Source organism: Lichenostomus cassidix, chromosome Z (assembly GCF_008360975.1).
Source record: "Lichenostomus cassidix isolate B80296 chromosome Z, HeHo_3.0, whole genome shotgun sequence".
NCBI lineage: Eukaryota > Metazoa > Chordata > Aves > Passeriformes > Meliphagidae > Lichenostomus > Lichenostomus cassidix.
The window spans coordinates 67,617,121-67,633,772 of NC_139511.1; the positions used below are offsets into that span (position 1 = coordinate 67,617,121).

Here is a 16,652-nt window from a genome sequence, read left to right on the forward strand (position 1 = left end):
TGGCACAATATTATCATTTTATGGTTACAATTATGAGCAATTTGATAGAAAATGAAAGCTAAATTATGCAGTGTTCCTTTTATTTGTTTAATTTTGCGCTCCAAATATGTGGAAGGAAAAATAGCTCCGGTTTTGTGTGGGTGGTGGTAGGTACAATGCTTCCTTTTGGCTTCGTGTTCCCACTCGGCGCAGGTTGTGATTGTTTTCTTTCGTACATGGTGAAGCGTGTGGAGTTGTTCTCAGGTGCTGGGACTGTTTTGCACAGAAATTGTGTATGTCTGAATCTCCAGGCTCCATTCTTCCATAAAAAATGCATGGTACGTTTACTGGCAGGCAGACAAAGATAAGTAACAAGTTCCTTCGCAGTTTCCAGTGCAAGAGGCTGGGTGGCTGTGCCGTTTAAGCAAATGCCGAAGGAAGTCTTTAAATTCAGAAAGTCACTGTAGTCATTGGCAGAGCTCCCCCGAAAGGAGCAAGTATGTTCTAAACAAATTCCTTCTTACCAGTCTGGAAAATCTCCTGCTATCACAGTTCTTAAGCTAAAAGTCAAAATTTTCATAGCCCATGCCAGGATCAGTATCTTGTTACAATGATCTGTGTGGTCTGTATTTCATGTATGCAGGTTCTTAGTTTTTTCTCTCATCAGAACCCTTATGTTCATTATTACAAAAATGCATGTTTTTGCCAGTATATATAGTGGCATGATTTGTCTTTTGTGTGTTATGTCCTTCCTTTTCAGTAAAAGAAAGTTGTCTGTAAAACAAATCTTTATTTTTTTTTCATTTCCTGGTAAGTATCCTATTGTTTGTATTAATGAAGGTAAGGCTGAAGATGTGCTTTCCACTTGGAATAGAAAATGTGAGCTCTGAGATGGTATTTGCATTTATCGATCCAGGCACATCTGCTGGCATACGATGGCGTGTGATATTTTTGTCCTTACCCACCTTTGAACCAGAGAACATAGCAGATAAGCTGTCCAGTTTGATTGGCATATCCTGTGGAAAGGATTTTCAATATGTAGGATCAAATCCCATACCCTAAACTGTTTTTGCATTTTGAAAGTCTGTTAGAGACTTCTCTGAGTTCATCTGCTATATTGGGAATTAGTTCTAGGTTTAAATGCTTTTCTTGCTCTCATCAAATCATATGGGCTATCTTTTTCTTTGGCCAATTTTAGATGCACTATATTTGTATTGTGCATCTCAATATTTTTCAGAGTGTTAAAGTGAACTTGGGAATTTCATCATCTGTGTGGATCAGAGCATCTTGGTAGATGATAAAAAACTTAGGCTGTCTGTAAAGGAAATTACAGAATTACAAGTACTAGGATAAATCATGCTGGTGAATTTAGCCAGGCTAGGAAATCTTGTATCTTTTATTGCATTTTTTTCAGGACCAGTTTTAACAGTGGCTGTACAGGTGCTATAGGTGGAAACAGAAAGATTATTTTTTGAAAACAACTCTTCTAGCTGTTTAGGAAACTGTGTTTTTTATTTCTGTTCACCCTTGACATCAGTGAGTCCAGAGACTAGATTTGAATTTGTTGTTTTACATGTGCTTCCTGAAAGCTCTGAAGGACTGCCCTGGCTTTGTCCCTAACTTTCTTAACTCAGTCGCTTTTCTTTAGGTAGGTAACCATAACTTAACTAATTTGTATGCACCAAATGCAGTCTCGGCTCACTTCAAAGTGTAATCAAGTCATGAACTAATTACAATACCATATTCCCAAAGAATGTAAATTTAATTTCCCTTCAAACAGAATGGGAATGTATTAAGCAATTCCTTTATATGAGAGCTGTGGCATTCAACAACATAATGCTGATGCTTCAAACAGAAGTGAAGTTCTTAACTTTTGTGGACCTTGTGACCTTTTTCCCTATGCATCTTCCCTTTTTATTCTTGCATCTTGAGTTAATTTACTGACTGGATAACAACATTAAAATATTCAAGTGTAAATTAAAATGTAACTGTTGGGCTTCAGATTGGAGATCACTCTGTCTTATTGTATGTGACTTGCTTCTTTATAGTGCTTTCAGAATTGTGCTTCCTAAGGCATTTGGATCAGAAGGAAATTGTGTTTTGAATTGAAGGCTCATAAGGTTCAGACTCTCACCAGATGATTTCTTTAATACATCGAAAAGTGGATGTGCAGAAAGTTCCCTACAGGTTCTTAGCATCACTGTGCCAGGGAGTCCACATAAACTCAGTTATATAAGAACGAGCGAAGTGAAGTTGTTCATAAAACATTTTATTACCTTCAGTCTTTGCAGCAACTTCAGAGTTTAGATAATAAACCTTCATAGAAGTTACTAGTCTCTACCCTGTCTCAGAACAATGATTCACATAGAGTCAAACCACTTATTTTATTTCTCTTAATTTTAAAGGCAGAAGAAGCATGTTAGGGTTGACTTTGATCTGTGCCTGGATAGTCTGATTTCCAAAATGCAGTCCTGTTGCTCTTCTGAGATGAGATTGTCAAAGCACAGGACTGTATGTATTAAACACAAGTAGTATTTTAAAATTAAATGTGGGTCAGCTTCCAATGAAGTATGTAATTGTTAAATGCTAAAGGAAAGAGCTTAGAATATCTTAGTTTATATTTTAAAGTGTTCTTTTTAGATGTTAATTCATTAATACCAGCAGTTTATTTTTATTCATATGACTTTTCATATGTAAGTAGTTGAAGCTGCATTATTTTAATCCTTTCTTTGGTTAGGAAGAAAAAAGCCTGCAGGTGGAAATCAGAATGACATACATATTGCTTCTTTCCCAAAAGGCACGGTATCTCTCCTATTGATATGCAAAATATTAAGGCAGAAAATAAACCCCATTGCTTTACGTGTCAAAATACTGTGCAAAATACATGCTTGGGTGATGCATGAAAAAAAAGTGGGTCCACTTCAAACTGAGCGCACTTGTAGTGGAATTTGTCATGAGTCTGTCCTGGGTCTTTGGGGCTCTGCAGACCATAAATTTGGTTCCCGTGTACTATGCATGTTTAGATGTATCTTGATCCTTAGCTGTAGCTACAGGGATAGCACTGTTTGGAGACCCAGCCACATGGGTCTTAGCCTTTGCCTCAGTTTGGTGAAATGCTTTCTTACTCTTGCAGTATTCTTTAAAGTAATTTTTGGGCTGCTGAGTACCTCTGCAGTGAAATGTGGTCGTAGCACATGGTGCCAAAGTTACGGATGCAGTGGTGTGTCTGTTAAACAGCTGTGAGCTTGCTGTGACATCCTTTGAGTGCCAAGCGTGGTCCAGCTGCATTCTGGAAGTGCTGTATCGTTGCTGCTGCTGGCAAAAAAGGAAAAAAAAGAAAACCCAAACCCCAAACAAACTCCACAAAAACATCAAAGCAAGATAAGTTAGATGAGGCATGTTGAGCTTGATGGTGTTTTGCTGGGACTGTGCGTGGCTCCTTGAATGGGTCTGGCACACACACCTGGTTGGAAAGGCATGCAGATAAGTTCAGGTCTGCCTGCAATTTATCTGAATAGATTTTTCTTGGGAAACCAAAGACCTCTCAGTGCTCAGTGTAGCTTCAGCAACCCACTGTCTGTGGCACTTTCTCAGCATCTCCTTCCTTGTCTAACTTTCTTTGCAGCATTTGTCTTCAAGGGACTACCTGAGGCAGTGAAGAGAGTTGAGTCTTTGCTGAATCTGCCAACATGATGATAACTAGTCAGGTTTCTAGGTGCATGTCCTTAAGTGGGAATTTAAAAAGACCAGTGTTTTGTGGCTGCTGGGTCATGATTTCAGATGTCAAAAAACCTTCTACATCACATGCTGAAATCACATCACTGAAAGTTTCTTGTATCTCTACTGCAAAGTTGCAGTTAATGCTGTCTGATTTAAATTCCAATCCAATTCATGTGCATTTGACTTTTTCTTTCCTTTGATTGCTTTATTCATCTTTGCATATCTCTGTAATAGCTCTGAGTCTCTAGAGAATCTTCCATTGGATATGGGAGCTGATGGGATTGCAGCATCTTGTGGCTGAAGATGGAGATTCAGCTCTTGTGCTCTCTTCTGGCCATGGATCAGAGAATGCAGCCCTGAGTGAAAGGACAGTCTAAACTGAAGCTACAGGCCAGGACTAAGGGAATGAGTCATCATTGGGCATCTTGTTTGATGCTTGGGAGGTCTATTAGGGCTTTTCTGCATGGGTGAATGCAGGAAAAGTCGTACTCTGAGCTAATCAGGTGCAAGATGAATCTGGTCTGTTAGTGCTGTGCCTGAGCTGTACTAACTTACCCTGCAGCTGCAAGACTAGTGTCCTGGGGCTGGCTTGTGGAGTGTGGACCTGCTGGGCTGCACCTGTTTGCTCAGACATGCCCAAAGACTCCCTGTGACACAATTTTCCCGTGTGTAAAAATGGAACAGTAGACCTGCTGCCTGATTATTTGCAGATTATTTTTGCTGCCTGTCCCAAAAATAATCTTGGCAAACCAGTGAGGAAAGTGACACTAGGAGGTGAGTTCTCACAAACACTTTGAAAATACAGAAGGGCCATTGTTATTAGGTTGATTGCAAAGAATCTCATTAGCTGTGTTCTCTTCCCTTGCTAGTAGCTTCTAGAAAAGTTGTTTCCAGCCTCAGTTTGCTGTGATCAGAAGCTGCTTTGAATGTATTTTTTCTTCAAATAAAGTGAGATAAAACTAAACATTTCTTCTTAAACAATAAAGGCCCCCCAAAAATGTTCTTTTTAAGGAGAAGGTTCTCTGTCTTCTAGTTTGGTTGTCTTTCTCCCTCTGAAAAGTGACAAAAGAAAAGCAGAACTTCAGCAAATAGTCCTCATGGAGTAGCGTGGTGTTGGCTTCATTTGGAAACCTGGAGCTCAAGAGACCAGTGGTTGTTTGAATTGCTGTAGCATCAATATTGCTCACAGAAGGATGTGGAGGCTCATGTGTAGAATTCAAGAGCTTCTTAGGTAGATGCTGGATGCTCTAAACTAAAACATTTAGATTTTAAGCTGGGCTTCACTTATATTCAAAGTGGCAGGGGAGGCAGTGGACTGGGAACAGTGCAGGAGATCAGTGGGTGTGCTAGAGACTGGACCTTCCCCTCCCAGTTTCTGGGGAAGCAGGAACTGTAGCTGTAGTTGATGTGGTCATGGAGCAGACTTAAAAGCCTGAGTATTAAGAGTGGAAATGAAGGGAGAGTGGGATTGAGACTTTGCAAGGTGGATAAACATTCCCAGACTGGTGAGTGCTGCTGTAAGAGGTGTCCTCTGCTCCCAGCTCTCACTCCCACTGCTTGCCTCCTACTGGATCTTGTGCCTGACTGTCTCTTTGCCTTGCTGCATCAGTTTGCTCAGCCCTGTATGATGTGGAGGGGGCTGCAGAGCTGGTGTGAATGGAAGGAGGGAGTGGGAGAGTATCTTTGGAAGCAGTTGAGCATTAGGTTGGCTGTGCCTTCTTGTGAAGCTTTGCCCCGAAGGAAAAGCTCTTTATTCCCTGCCTGGCTCCCTGGGCATTCTCCCTTGGCTTCTGTAGGCGTGTCACCGCTGTGTGCTGGCAGCCCCTCTTCTCAAAGCCAGCTATCTCCACTGAGGTTATTATCTCTTACGAGCCATAAATGAGCTCTTAATTCTTTGACTTACATTCAGTGAAAAAAAAAATTAACTAATTTATTCTATAAAATATGTACTACTTGCAGTATGACACGTAAATGTGGCTGTTGAAATCCTAACCTTTGCATTTCTAATTTTGATTTATTTTTTTGTTTCCCCTCTCCACGTACAACCTTAATACTTTACTAATAAACTGCATAAAAAGTATTACTCTAATACATTCAAATGCATATTTCTTGGACATAAAACTACCATTCAGTGAAATGCCAAGTACCACTTCTCCCACGTAACTAACATCTTGCAAATCCAATATTTGTGCTCCTGAACACATGAAGAATTACCTAATGTGTGCGTTTAGTTATATTACCTTTTTTTGTAAATCTGTAGGACTTACCCTATACTGTTTTTTCAACCTTACAACTGCTTTTTTTTTTTTTAAAAAAAAGCAGATTATGAAAATATTTATCATAAGGAACACGTTTGTCCAAAGACTGTATTGCCTTAGTAGATGCATGACCTTGTTATATCTCAATGATTTAAATACTTTTGTGGCAGTGTTGTGTATTGCCTGGCTAATTTGTAGGAGAAAAAAATGAGATAATTTTGCTGCTTTTAGCAAAAAATTCAATAGAATGAGTGCATAGGCTCTAATATTAAGGCTTTTTTTTCTTTCTTAAGAACATATTCTGCAGTAAATGTACCAGCACATTTTTGAGAATTGCCATACTTTCAGCTATTCTGCATGTGTCTTAAAGGAACTTTTTCTTTTTTCATATTTGAAGCTTCATGTTTACTTAATAAGCAAAACAGGGCTTAAAACTCTTAGACTATGGTGGCTGTAACAATACTTTGCTTAATGTAGACTGATTGTGTGAATGAGCAAGGTTTTAATCTTTTAATACAGCAAGTTGTAGCAGTGACTGTTGCTGACCAAATCTTACAAGGATTTGAGGAACATCTCGGTTGCCATTCAAGCTCATGTGAGCTGTTGCCCTTCCCACTCGTGATCACACAACTGGCCCTTGGACAATCAGGATTTGCTTGCATACTTTGCTAATGTTAATTCTGCATGTCATGTTTAAAGCTGTATTTTAAATAACTTTGGCAGCCACATGCAAGAGGTGGTGGCATCGTGTACAGCGAGGGCTCTGCAGCTCTGTGGTCTGTAAAACACAAATGGGACATCGTGTTAATGGTGCCTGGGAGTGAGGGCCAATCTTGCCTGGCTTTCCTGTAGGACTGATACTAGCACTGTGGCAGAGTGAGGGTGGGTGCTTGGCTATCACTTTTGTGCCCCGAGGCTGCTAAGGGTGCTCATTCCTGATGCCAGCAGTGTGCTAGCTGGAGGGAGGAGAGGGCAAAATCTGTTTTGTGGGGAAGGGGTTGCTGGAAGCAAAGTGAATTAAGAGGGCTGTAAAAAATTGATAAAGATAGATAGGACTGTCCGTTTTTATATTCTGCCACATAACATGAGTTTAAATGAATTTCCCTATAATTTGTCTTCAAATACCGACATTTAACTCTTAGGCTGTATAAATGAACTGGCTTTTGCTAGAGTAAAATTCATGCCCTGCGTCCAGGCTAATATGTTCACCTACTATAAACATTACTGCCTATGGTTACAACTGGAATAAAAAATTCCTTTTATATACATCATAGCTGGCAGAGACTCCTGAGACCACCACAAATCACTTCAGCCTTTTGGTGCTCTCTGACGAAATGAACTGAAATGTAAAACAGCTCAGGCTTCAGGCAGGCTTGCTCTGGAAAGCAATTAGCTTGTTAAGACCATTGTTTGTACTCTCCCATATTTCCAGGTGCTGAGCAAAGGTGTTTATGAGAGTTCTCCTGATTGATTTCAACATTGGGGTTTATTAACCTTCCATTCCTTCCTATAATGTTTTGCTTATTCTCTCGGTAGCCTTCTATTTAAAGGAAAGAAAACCAACCAAACAACAACAAAAAAGAAGCCCTGGCAAGGCCACCCCTCCTGCAAAAGAAGAAGTGGTGGGGGGGGAGAGGGGGGGAGGCAACAAAACTGAACCAAAAAAAAAACCCCTTGGGGTCATAACAGGGAATAACAAAGCAGTGAGTTATTTATGCAGCCATGATTGGCAAAAGTGATTGCAACATGAATTTGCCCAGAAGCAATGATTAGATCATAAAAATGTTAAGGAAATCTGTAACTCAACACCGTTTTATAGACTGAAGAAGTTTTTGTTCCCTACCTTAATTGCAGTGACTTGTTATTAAAGTATTTATTCAGAGTAATCTCTTTGGACAGCGAGCCCTTATCCCATCTGCATGCATAATTAAAAGTGAGGGGGGAGAGAGGGGAGCATAAATGGTTTACCATGCTACATGAGCAAGGGAGGGAATTACACAATGACAGGTGAAGAGCAGATTTATCTCCTGTTGGAATTTCAATGCTGCAAGCAAGGCAGGACACTGTTGCTAATATCCTTGCAAACACCACAGTTGCTGCTTCTCCAGATTACTGTCCAAAAATTATTGCTGGTCTGTAAAAGGCCTGTAGCGCTGCATCTGTGGCTGTGGGGTTTTGAGCCATTGGTGCTCAAGCAAAGAGATTGGATTTGGGTATGTGGGCTTGTGAATCGATGTCTGTGCTTAAAAATGGACTATTTACTTACTTGGCTGGCTATTTATTTATTTATAAATAAACATTGGTAATGGCTGGCTTTGCTGAATACGAATCAGAGGGTTGTAGTTGTTCCAGCTGAAGCAATGTCATCACCTGCCTCCTGCTGCTGTCCCTTTTCCGATGATAAAAGAATTTAGTGCAATTCTTCTTTTTCCACTCTGAGTTGAAAGAAGGTTGTACTTGAACATTCATCTCTAGGCAGATTTATCATCATTAGGCACTACTCAAACACACAGTATCTGTTTTTAAATTGAACTGTTATGGATCTAAATCAGATTTACACAGAATAAGTTGGTATATATTTGGCTATAACTGTTTGCTAAAGAGTGTTTTTCCCTTAACTTCTGATGTCTCACCTCTGCAGCAGCAGTACAGAGAATGCCAAGAACTTTTGAGCCTTTATCAGAAGTACCTGGCTGAGCAGCAAGAAAAACTATCACGCTCCCTTTCTGAACTCAGTGCTGCCAAGGAAAAGGAGCAGAAGGTAAGCTCTTTTTTGCCATCTCCCTTTTTTTTAAAAAATAGCATAATCAAAACATCTTTTCATAACTGTAGGTGTATTGTCATGTATCATAAAGTGTTGAATACTGTTTTGTGATTGGTTTCCCATGGGTCCTTTCCTTAATACACGGGTTGCAGGAAAGCAAACAAAAAACCCCCACAAGTTTTGGGTCAATAAAATGGGTGAAGTTAATTGACCCTGTTGTAATGGAGTAGGAATCATGGGAACCCACACCTTTGCCAAGGAAAAAGTTAAGATGCTCTTCTGTTTTCTTTTCTGTTATTTAAACAGGAAAATAATTGCAGTCACTGTAGATATAGCCTTTCACATTTTCACTGTGGCTTTTGATGATTGAAAAGGGCATTACAGATGATGTATTTGGTCAATAAGAGCTTTCTCAAATCTGTAAAGCAGCTCATCTGATTTGAGCTATTTATAGAAGACCTATAGTTCTATATGCAGTTAAAACCAGAAAACGTTGACTACAGATATGTGTTAAATTAAGTGGTAACGTGTTTCTCAGATTTAGGGGCGCAAAGCCTTGAGAACATGGTTGCTTGAGATTATTTTTTCTGGTAGCTAGGTACTCAGTTTGCATCCCTGCTGATGGCAGATCATACCCTGGATGGGAACACTTGTCTCTGCAAGTGCTGTACCCTGTTTTCGTGCTTGGTGTTCTCTGGTAGCAGCTTCCATCTGCAGATCTCCAGAATCCATCCTACCTAAGACCATGCCTTTTTGCAGAAGTTGTACTGTTTATCCCCTCTTCTTCTGGAAAGTGTTAAAGGCTTATTTGTAACACGGCTAGAAGTAAAGTCATCAGCACAGAGTATCAAAAGGAGGCCTGGTTGTGGCATCTCAGTGGTTCCCTGCTGTGAGAATTGTACAGGCAGATCCTGCTTCTCAGGAGACTGGAGACTGTGCAGGAAGGAGTCTTAATTCTCCTCAGGAAGCAGGTAGCAATACTCTGACTTCATTGGTGTCAGAAGTGGTTTTTTTTAATCTTAATGATGTGGGTTTTGTTTTAACCTTTTTTTTTTTTTAAACGCGTTTTTTGGTCCAGCATTGTTGGACATTGAGCTGTTTGTCAGGCTTTTTAATCTTTTTATAAACATTTTATTTCCATTCTTTTGTGTTTATATCTGCTCTCCATTCTGTGGTAGCACTGAGTTCAAAATAAGAATCTCCTTCTCCCAGAATGTTATGGCTTTTATGGTATGCAGTTTGCTGGGGATCTCCATGGAAAACAGTCCTGAGGAATCCATGTAGTCCAACAGCACTGTGGCAGCTGTGTTTTGGGTGATCCCAAACCTCCTTTCAGGTTTTGCCCTGCGTGTTTCACCTCTAGCCTTTCAATTTCAAACGCATTTATCCTGTACTAGTTTAGCCCTTAGTATTGAGGGATCTGGTGTTATCACATGTACAGGACTAAAGCATGGGTGCAGATAATAGGAAACCTTCAGCCCACTGACTGTCAAATCAGTTCAACAATCCATGCTCATCTTGTCTTGTTGTTCTGTCTTCCTAATCACTCTATCAGTGTATACACAGAGACTTCTTTAAAGTAGTTTTCTGGTTTCATGTGCAAAGTTCTATCAAGTTTGTCTGTGATTCCATTATTTCTTTTCTCTCTACTTACAAGTACTTTTGTCCACAAATGCAAATTCAGATATTATATTGAGGTTTGCCTTGACATTTCATTTATGGTTACATACTCTACAGCTCCAGCCTAGCAGGTCTGAAATTACCCTAGTCCTCTTGTTGTGTGCGAAGCTTTGTAGCCATAGATAAAAACCTGTCAAAACATGCTTCAACTGGTTTTTCTTATAGCATGCAAAATGCTTCTGATGTTTCTAGCCTTCCTCTTCAATTTTCTTGTTCTTTGCATTTGGCTTTGTAAATTGTTACCATTTTTCCTCCAAACAAGCCTTTTATGCTGCTTCTCCTCACAGCCTCAGAAACTGTGGAGAGGGGAGCACTGCCCCACTCTGTCCATTCTTTCCCTAACACCCCTCTTCATGGGGATAGCTTTGGAAACCCAAGAAGGGTCACTGGGCTGCTTCTCCATGGACTTACTGTCATTTTCACACATCTTTTAGTACTTGAACTGTGAACTCTTAGTGTCCTGATGGGTCTCTCTCTGTTCTATTTGAGTGTTCTATTTGAGTGTTATCTTAACACACTAGCTCAGGCCGGCATTGTTCTGTCTCCCTTGATGGGGACTGCCTGATGAGAACACAGGAGAGAGGGATTGTTGAGAGGAAAGAACTGGAAGAGGACCGACCCAGAATACTTTCCTCCAGCTCTGAGTGCTGCCCATGCCAGCTCTTTCTGCCCTGCTGAAGTTTTTGTGTTTTCCCTGTCTTTTTTAAGGTGGACTTTGACAAAAGCCATTTGATTGAAATACTAGGATAATGAAAGTCTTCCTGAGTTTTGTTTGAATCCAGATCCATTTGAAATCTTTTCCTTGTTGCTTGTTTTTGTCTGGGTTAAGGAAATCCTGAATATGTCTGGGTTTAAATCAAGATAACTAGCTTCCTACATAGTTTTCTCTTCGTAGAACTGTGTAGGAGACATAATCAGCATTTCCTATTTCAGGACACTGCAGATCTTACTGGGGTATCTGTGTTTCGATGTATGATGTTCTGATTTTACCATGTCTTGCAGAAACACTGGACTGCACAGTTGTACTCGGTCATGAAGCACTTCTTTGTTCTGCCTATTCTGAGCTGTCCTTTCTTGTTTCTGTTCATTTTCCCCTCTTTTTCTTACTTGTTTGTTGGGAGTAATTTCTAGTTCTACACCTATATCATAACAGCTCCTGCTTCTGCTTTTCACCTGTCTGTCTCCCTCATTCTTACCGTACCATAATGCTGATCATGAGCTGTCACTTTCGCCTGGGCTTAGGTAGGTATTGGAAAACATCTCCTTTCAGTGTTTAAATACTGGGCTTTCTGTTAGAATAAAACAATTAACAGGTCAAGAGAACTGCAGTGTTACCAAACATCGATGGCATTGTTGTAAAAAGAGGTGGAGTTCTACATGATATAAACGACTGCAGTAGCTGTGCGTGTGGCTGAAATGCAGCCCTGGTTTGTAGCTGTACTGAACTAATGCAGATGCTTTGGTGTTAACTTTTATTTTTGTCTGTTTTAGTATCACCTAACGATAGCAGTAACTCTGAAACCATGTTTTCCTCTTAGCTAAAATTGCTTCTTTATAATGAAAGCCAGCCCTCAAAATGTAAAGAAGCATCCTGGTGGTAGTGAAATAAAATTGCTGGGAAGATGGTGGTAAGATGATTTAAGTCAGAACTCTCGTGGAGTCAATAATCAGTAACTGGAACATGGAACTTCCTTTTTTTTTTTTTTGTGAGATAAAGTTAATTCCATTTGAAAAGATACTTAAGATGACATGAATTGAATTATTCAAACTGGCCTTCTCAGCATTAACTCTAGGTTAATATCTCATGATGCCTCTGGTTTCATTATAGGAGTTTTAAGTACATAACTTTTTATAATAAATTCAATACCTAGAAGCTGAACTGAAATTGGTTTACCTTCTACCAACCCATAAAAAGAAGCATTAATTGTAAAGTGAATATTAAAGTGGTCACTAAAGTTGACTCAGATTCAGAGAGATAGCACTTTGGTAAAGGAGAGCTGTACTGAAAAATAGGCTTCTGCCTTGCTGTTAATAGAAAATATCATTCATATTAAAATGTAGTTAAACCTTTTCTATCAAAAATGATTTTTGGATATACTCTCTGCAGCTCCCAAATGTTCAGTCTTTGCCATTTTCAGAAGCTTTACATAGACATGTAAAGACAATTGCCCTTGTTCTAGGTAATCATGTCTAACCTAGTTTATATACTCGCTACTTCACTGCCATCTCAAACAGTTGCAAGAATCCACTTTGCTTTGGCAAGTTCTGGGTGATGAATCTGTAGATGTTCTGCAGCATAGGGTAGGACTTGAGACACTAAAGTTGGACAGGCAGCCAAGTTTCTGCAGAACTGGGGTTCTTGAGCTCTATCACCTAAAGAAAGAAAATACCTGTTGTCTTGGCACTGCTTATTAGTGTTAGTCTTCGAATTTATGAGAAGAGCTGGCAGCATTTGTTTCTTATTTGTGGAAGATTACCAGCACATCTGCTAATTCCCTTGATTCACGGTGATTCTTGTGTGTGTGTGTGAGGTTTGAGTTCTTCCCTGTGTAGAAAAAGCATGAATATGGAGTGGGATTATAGACAGTAAGGAATATCAAGAATTTATTTTCAATGGTGTATAATCTCTCTTCTTTTCTGTTCTGATGTCTGTCTTCTCTTTGGGGTCTGCAGGTGACCCTCATCAGGAATGAGGTTCTGTTCAATGCTAAGCACCGTGCAAGCATCCTGAAAGACATGGTCTGCTTTGGGCATATAGTAAAATCCTAACAAAATTGACTTCTGGGAAGGTTTTTTTTATAAAAACTTTTTTTAACAATGTTGCTATTTCTCTTGAATCACTTTTTAAAAACTGCTGAATGCAGTTGTTTAATTTCACAGTAAAGTCTGAAAAAGGACTTTTTCTGCAAGAATGAGAAAGCCTTGCTTTCTTTTCATGCCAGCAACTAAGATTATTGTCCTTTTTTTTTTTTTTTTTTGCCTTGATAAGGGTGATTACATACTAAAGCTACAAACATTATTGTTTTCTTTTTCCTTTGAAAAAGATACTGAAACATGCCAATCTTCAGAAGCCTCTCCACTGTGATGGTCCCCAAACTTTGCCAGTTACCTTTGTTTTCAGCACAGGTCACCTTTAAACACATTCTTAGCTTGCTTAAAGGAAAAAACATCCCCCATATGTGAAGGGTTTTGAATGCTATAAGGTAAACCTGCTTGATAGAATTGACTTTGTCTGTTTACCCAGCTGTATGGGAACAATGGATGAGCCCATCTGAAAGATACTTGAAAACTGGGATAATAAATAAAGAACTAATTTGACTAGGGACTCAAGGGTATTGGAATAATTTTGCAAGGCCAGACAGAGACAGTTTTAGCATGAGTAACTGTCAGGAATAGCCTTGCCTTACCTGTGTTACTTTCTGCAAATCCTCTGATCTCTCTCTGTGCCTCTCTTATCTGTAAAAATGAGATAATGTTTTTATCCTCATTCTTTCTGTTTTTTTACTGAGAATGTCAGGTTTTGGGTGCTTTTTCATGGGTGTTCAAAGTGATTAGCAGTGATATTTCAAACACAGGGTGGTGTGGAATAGACTACCTTGTAATAGCATGAAGAAAAATGTTTCTTTCCTTTTACCTCTAAGATACTAGGTCATAGTTAATTTACCTGTCTTTTCTAAAAAATGTTAACGCTGAACAGCAAAGCAGATGAATATAAATATTTAAGTGAAAAGGAAATACCAGTATTGCAATACCTGTGTATTGCTAGCATTCACAACAGAATTCCACCCACACTCAATCCACTGGAATGTGTGTCACAGTAGAATTGTTTGGCTCGTCCAGTCTATTTTCTTGATGTGAATGACACTATTGCTGGTGATAGGCACTTCACTCTCAGCTCACTCAGTTCACTGCTTAGCTCTGTGCCAGTTCACCATCTCTTTGTTCTACAGTCTTTAATTCACCTTGTCTCTTGTCTCTTTAAGGTATGTTTATTTTCCTTCTGTTTTCTTTGAATATGCCTCTTTCAGTTTCATCCATTTGGCTTTAAAAACTGTCCCTCCTGTGGAAATATTTTGCTTGGGTGAACAGTCACCTGTGGTGTGTATTTTTCTGTTGGGGGAGAAACCTGGAAAGAAGATAGTGCCTTCCTTTCCATTCTCTAAGATCAAAACATCCTCTTGGTTTTGTGAGTTTCTAATGATACTGTTACACTTGTGAAACGTCACTTCTGGACTTATATGAGAATTTAAATTTGCAGCAAAACTGCCTGTCCTTGAGAAGCACTTTGTAAACTCTTAAATCTGATATTGCAATTTCTCCAGTCTAAAGTTGTAGTGGCCCTTGGGAGAGTGCATTGTGGCTATACTCACCAGCATCCTCTCACTTTGAAATGGGAGTAAGGTGTTCTTCAGTGGATTTAAGGATGCATATGAATGCATTTGCTGTCAAAGATTTTGTATTATGGTGTAGGTGTTGAAGAAGGAAACTTCTGTCCATCAGTTTATGGAGTTACTTGTTTACCTGGCAGTCATTAGGAGTGTGAGCATACCAGCTGCCTATCCATATGCTGGCAGTACTGCTGTGTAGTCCATTTGACCTACCCACATGCCCTTTGATTCAGCAATATTTGGCTTTTTTCAAAACGAGGCTCTTGAAAATCAGTTTCTTGTGTACTTAAAACCTTGATTCACCAGTTCCCGGTTCCTGGAGGTCTCTGATTCCTCTGAGTGTGGCATATCCTTTATGTTGTGGTTAACATTATGTTCCTGAAGCTCCTGACTTTTTGAAAGTTGGTGCTGGCAGCTTTCAAAGCTCAGTTGAACCAGGAACCTCATGTACTTTGAGGTGTAGACCTTCCAACTTAAATTTTTCTGTCACTGTTGCGTATTGTCTCTTCACCTGCCCTTCAAGTGGGAGATCATCCTGTAAGAACATATTTTGGTAAAAAGTGAAAATGCTTCTGGGCCAGTCCAACAATTGGAATCATATTTCTGAAAATGGAAACAGTTCGAGTTGCCATTTCTTGCTGTTGAAGTGAATACAGTCTGTAGCTCATCTAGGATTTCATAATCTAAATACCTTTATTCATCACTGTAGATTACAGATAGCGTGATGTAAGTGATTACTACATTGAAAGATAAATTGCTTGCCATCTCTTGCCTGCAAAGCACACATTTTTGTGTGTTGATCAGGTTGTTTAATTAGAAGTGTCTTTATTTAATGAAAGCCAGGTGATTATCAGTTTGGGGCACTAAAGGTTGCTCTTTGTATGGCAGAAAGATTTTTCATGAGAGCTGAGGGTGTAATTTTCTTTCAGCTAAGAAGGTGGGAATTCGTTATCTGTCTGTACCAGGATGATTGCCTGCAGAAATATCTCCTCGAGTTAGTTCTGAATACCCTAAGATTTAGCTTGAGTCTTTCATTTTGAGCTGCAAAAAAAGTTCAAACTTAAAGTTTTGCTTATGCACAACTTGCCATTTGAAGTTTGTAAGGAGTCTCCTTCCGGGATTTTATCCACCATAGGACAAACTTGTAAAGTTCTTGAGACAGCTAGACTCATCCCCTTATATAAGGAGAGTGTAACTGGTGAGGTGGCATCTGCACAGGCCACGTATCTACAGCATTTACTGCAAGTCTGTGTACACATGGCATGTGTTTTTAGTTTATTAGCAGCATGATTACCTGCCCCTGATCCAGTGAATGCATTAAATATCATTGCATAACAATTTTTGGTTGCCATCTATTTATGTCAAGTGCCAGAAAATGTCTGACATGTCTCCCTTTGACTTACAATAATACACATTTTTCATCATTTTGGAAATTTGCTTGTGTGATTTCAGATTTTGGAACGTGGGTAGAAACAGATCGTGTAGATATTCAGGGCCATCATGTGCCAAAGATGATTCACAGTACCATCAACAGAAAAAGTGATTATTTTTTTCTTGTGTATGCAAGAAAATGGTCAGTCTGAAACCAAGCTATTCAAAGCTACCCACACAGATGCCTGGGCTCTCAGGCTGACTGAGTTACTTACTAAGATTTAGAGTATGGGAAAGCAAATGATGTCCTCTGACCTCTTTTGGAAGTCTGGATTACCTTGAAGTTGGTCTCTGCCTTGAAATAAAGTAATTTCTCATTAATCTTTAATAGATGCATTTAATTCCATGTTAAATCTTTCCCTATCTGTTCTCCATAAGTGGTAGCAATTCTATTGACTTGAGCATAAGAAAAAACCTCAGGGTGTCTTCTGT

General features: G+C 39.4%; 1 protein-coding gene across 1 annotated transcript in view; it reads left to right on the forward strand.

Moving 5' to 3' along the window:
• Positions 1-16,652, forward strand: part of KIAA1328 (KIAA1328 ortholog) — a 143,276-nt gene that overhangs the window by 61,557 nt on the left and 65,067 nt on the right. Inside the window, exon 6 of the mRNA XM_085041909.1 lies at positions 8,591-8,718. Coding sequence (XP_084898035.1) covers positions 8,591-8,718 — 128 coding nt within the window. The remainder of the gene's footprint in view (positions 1-8,590; positions 8,719-16,652) is intronic.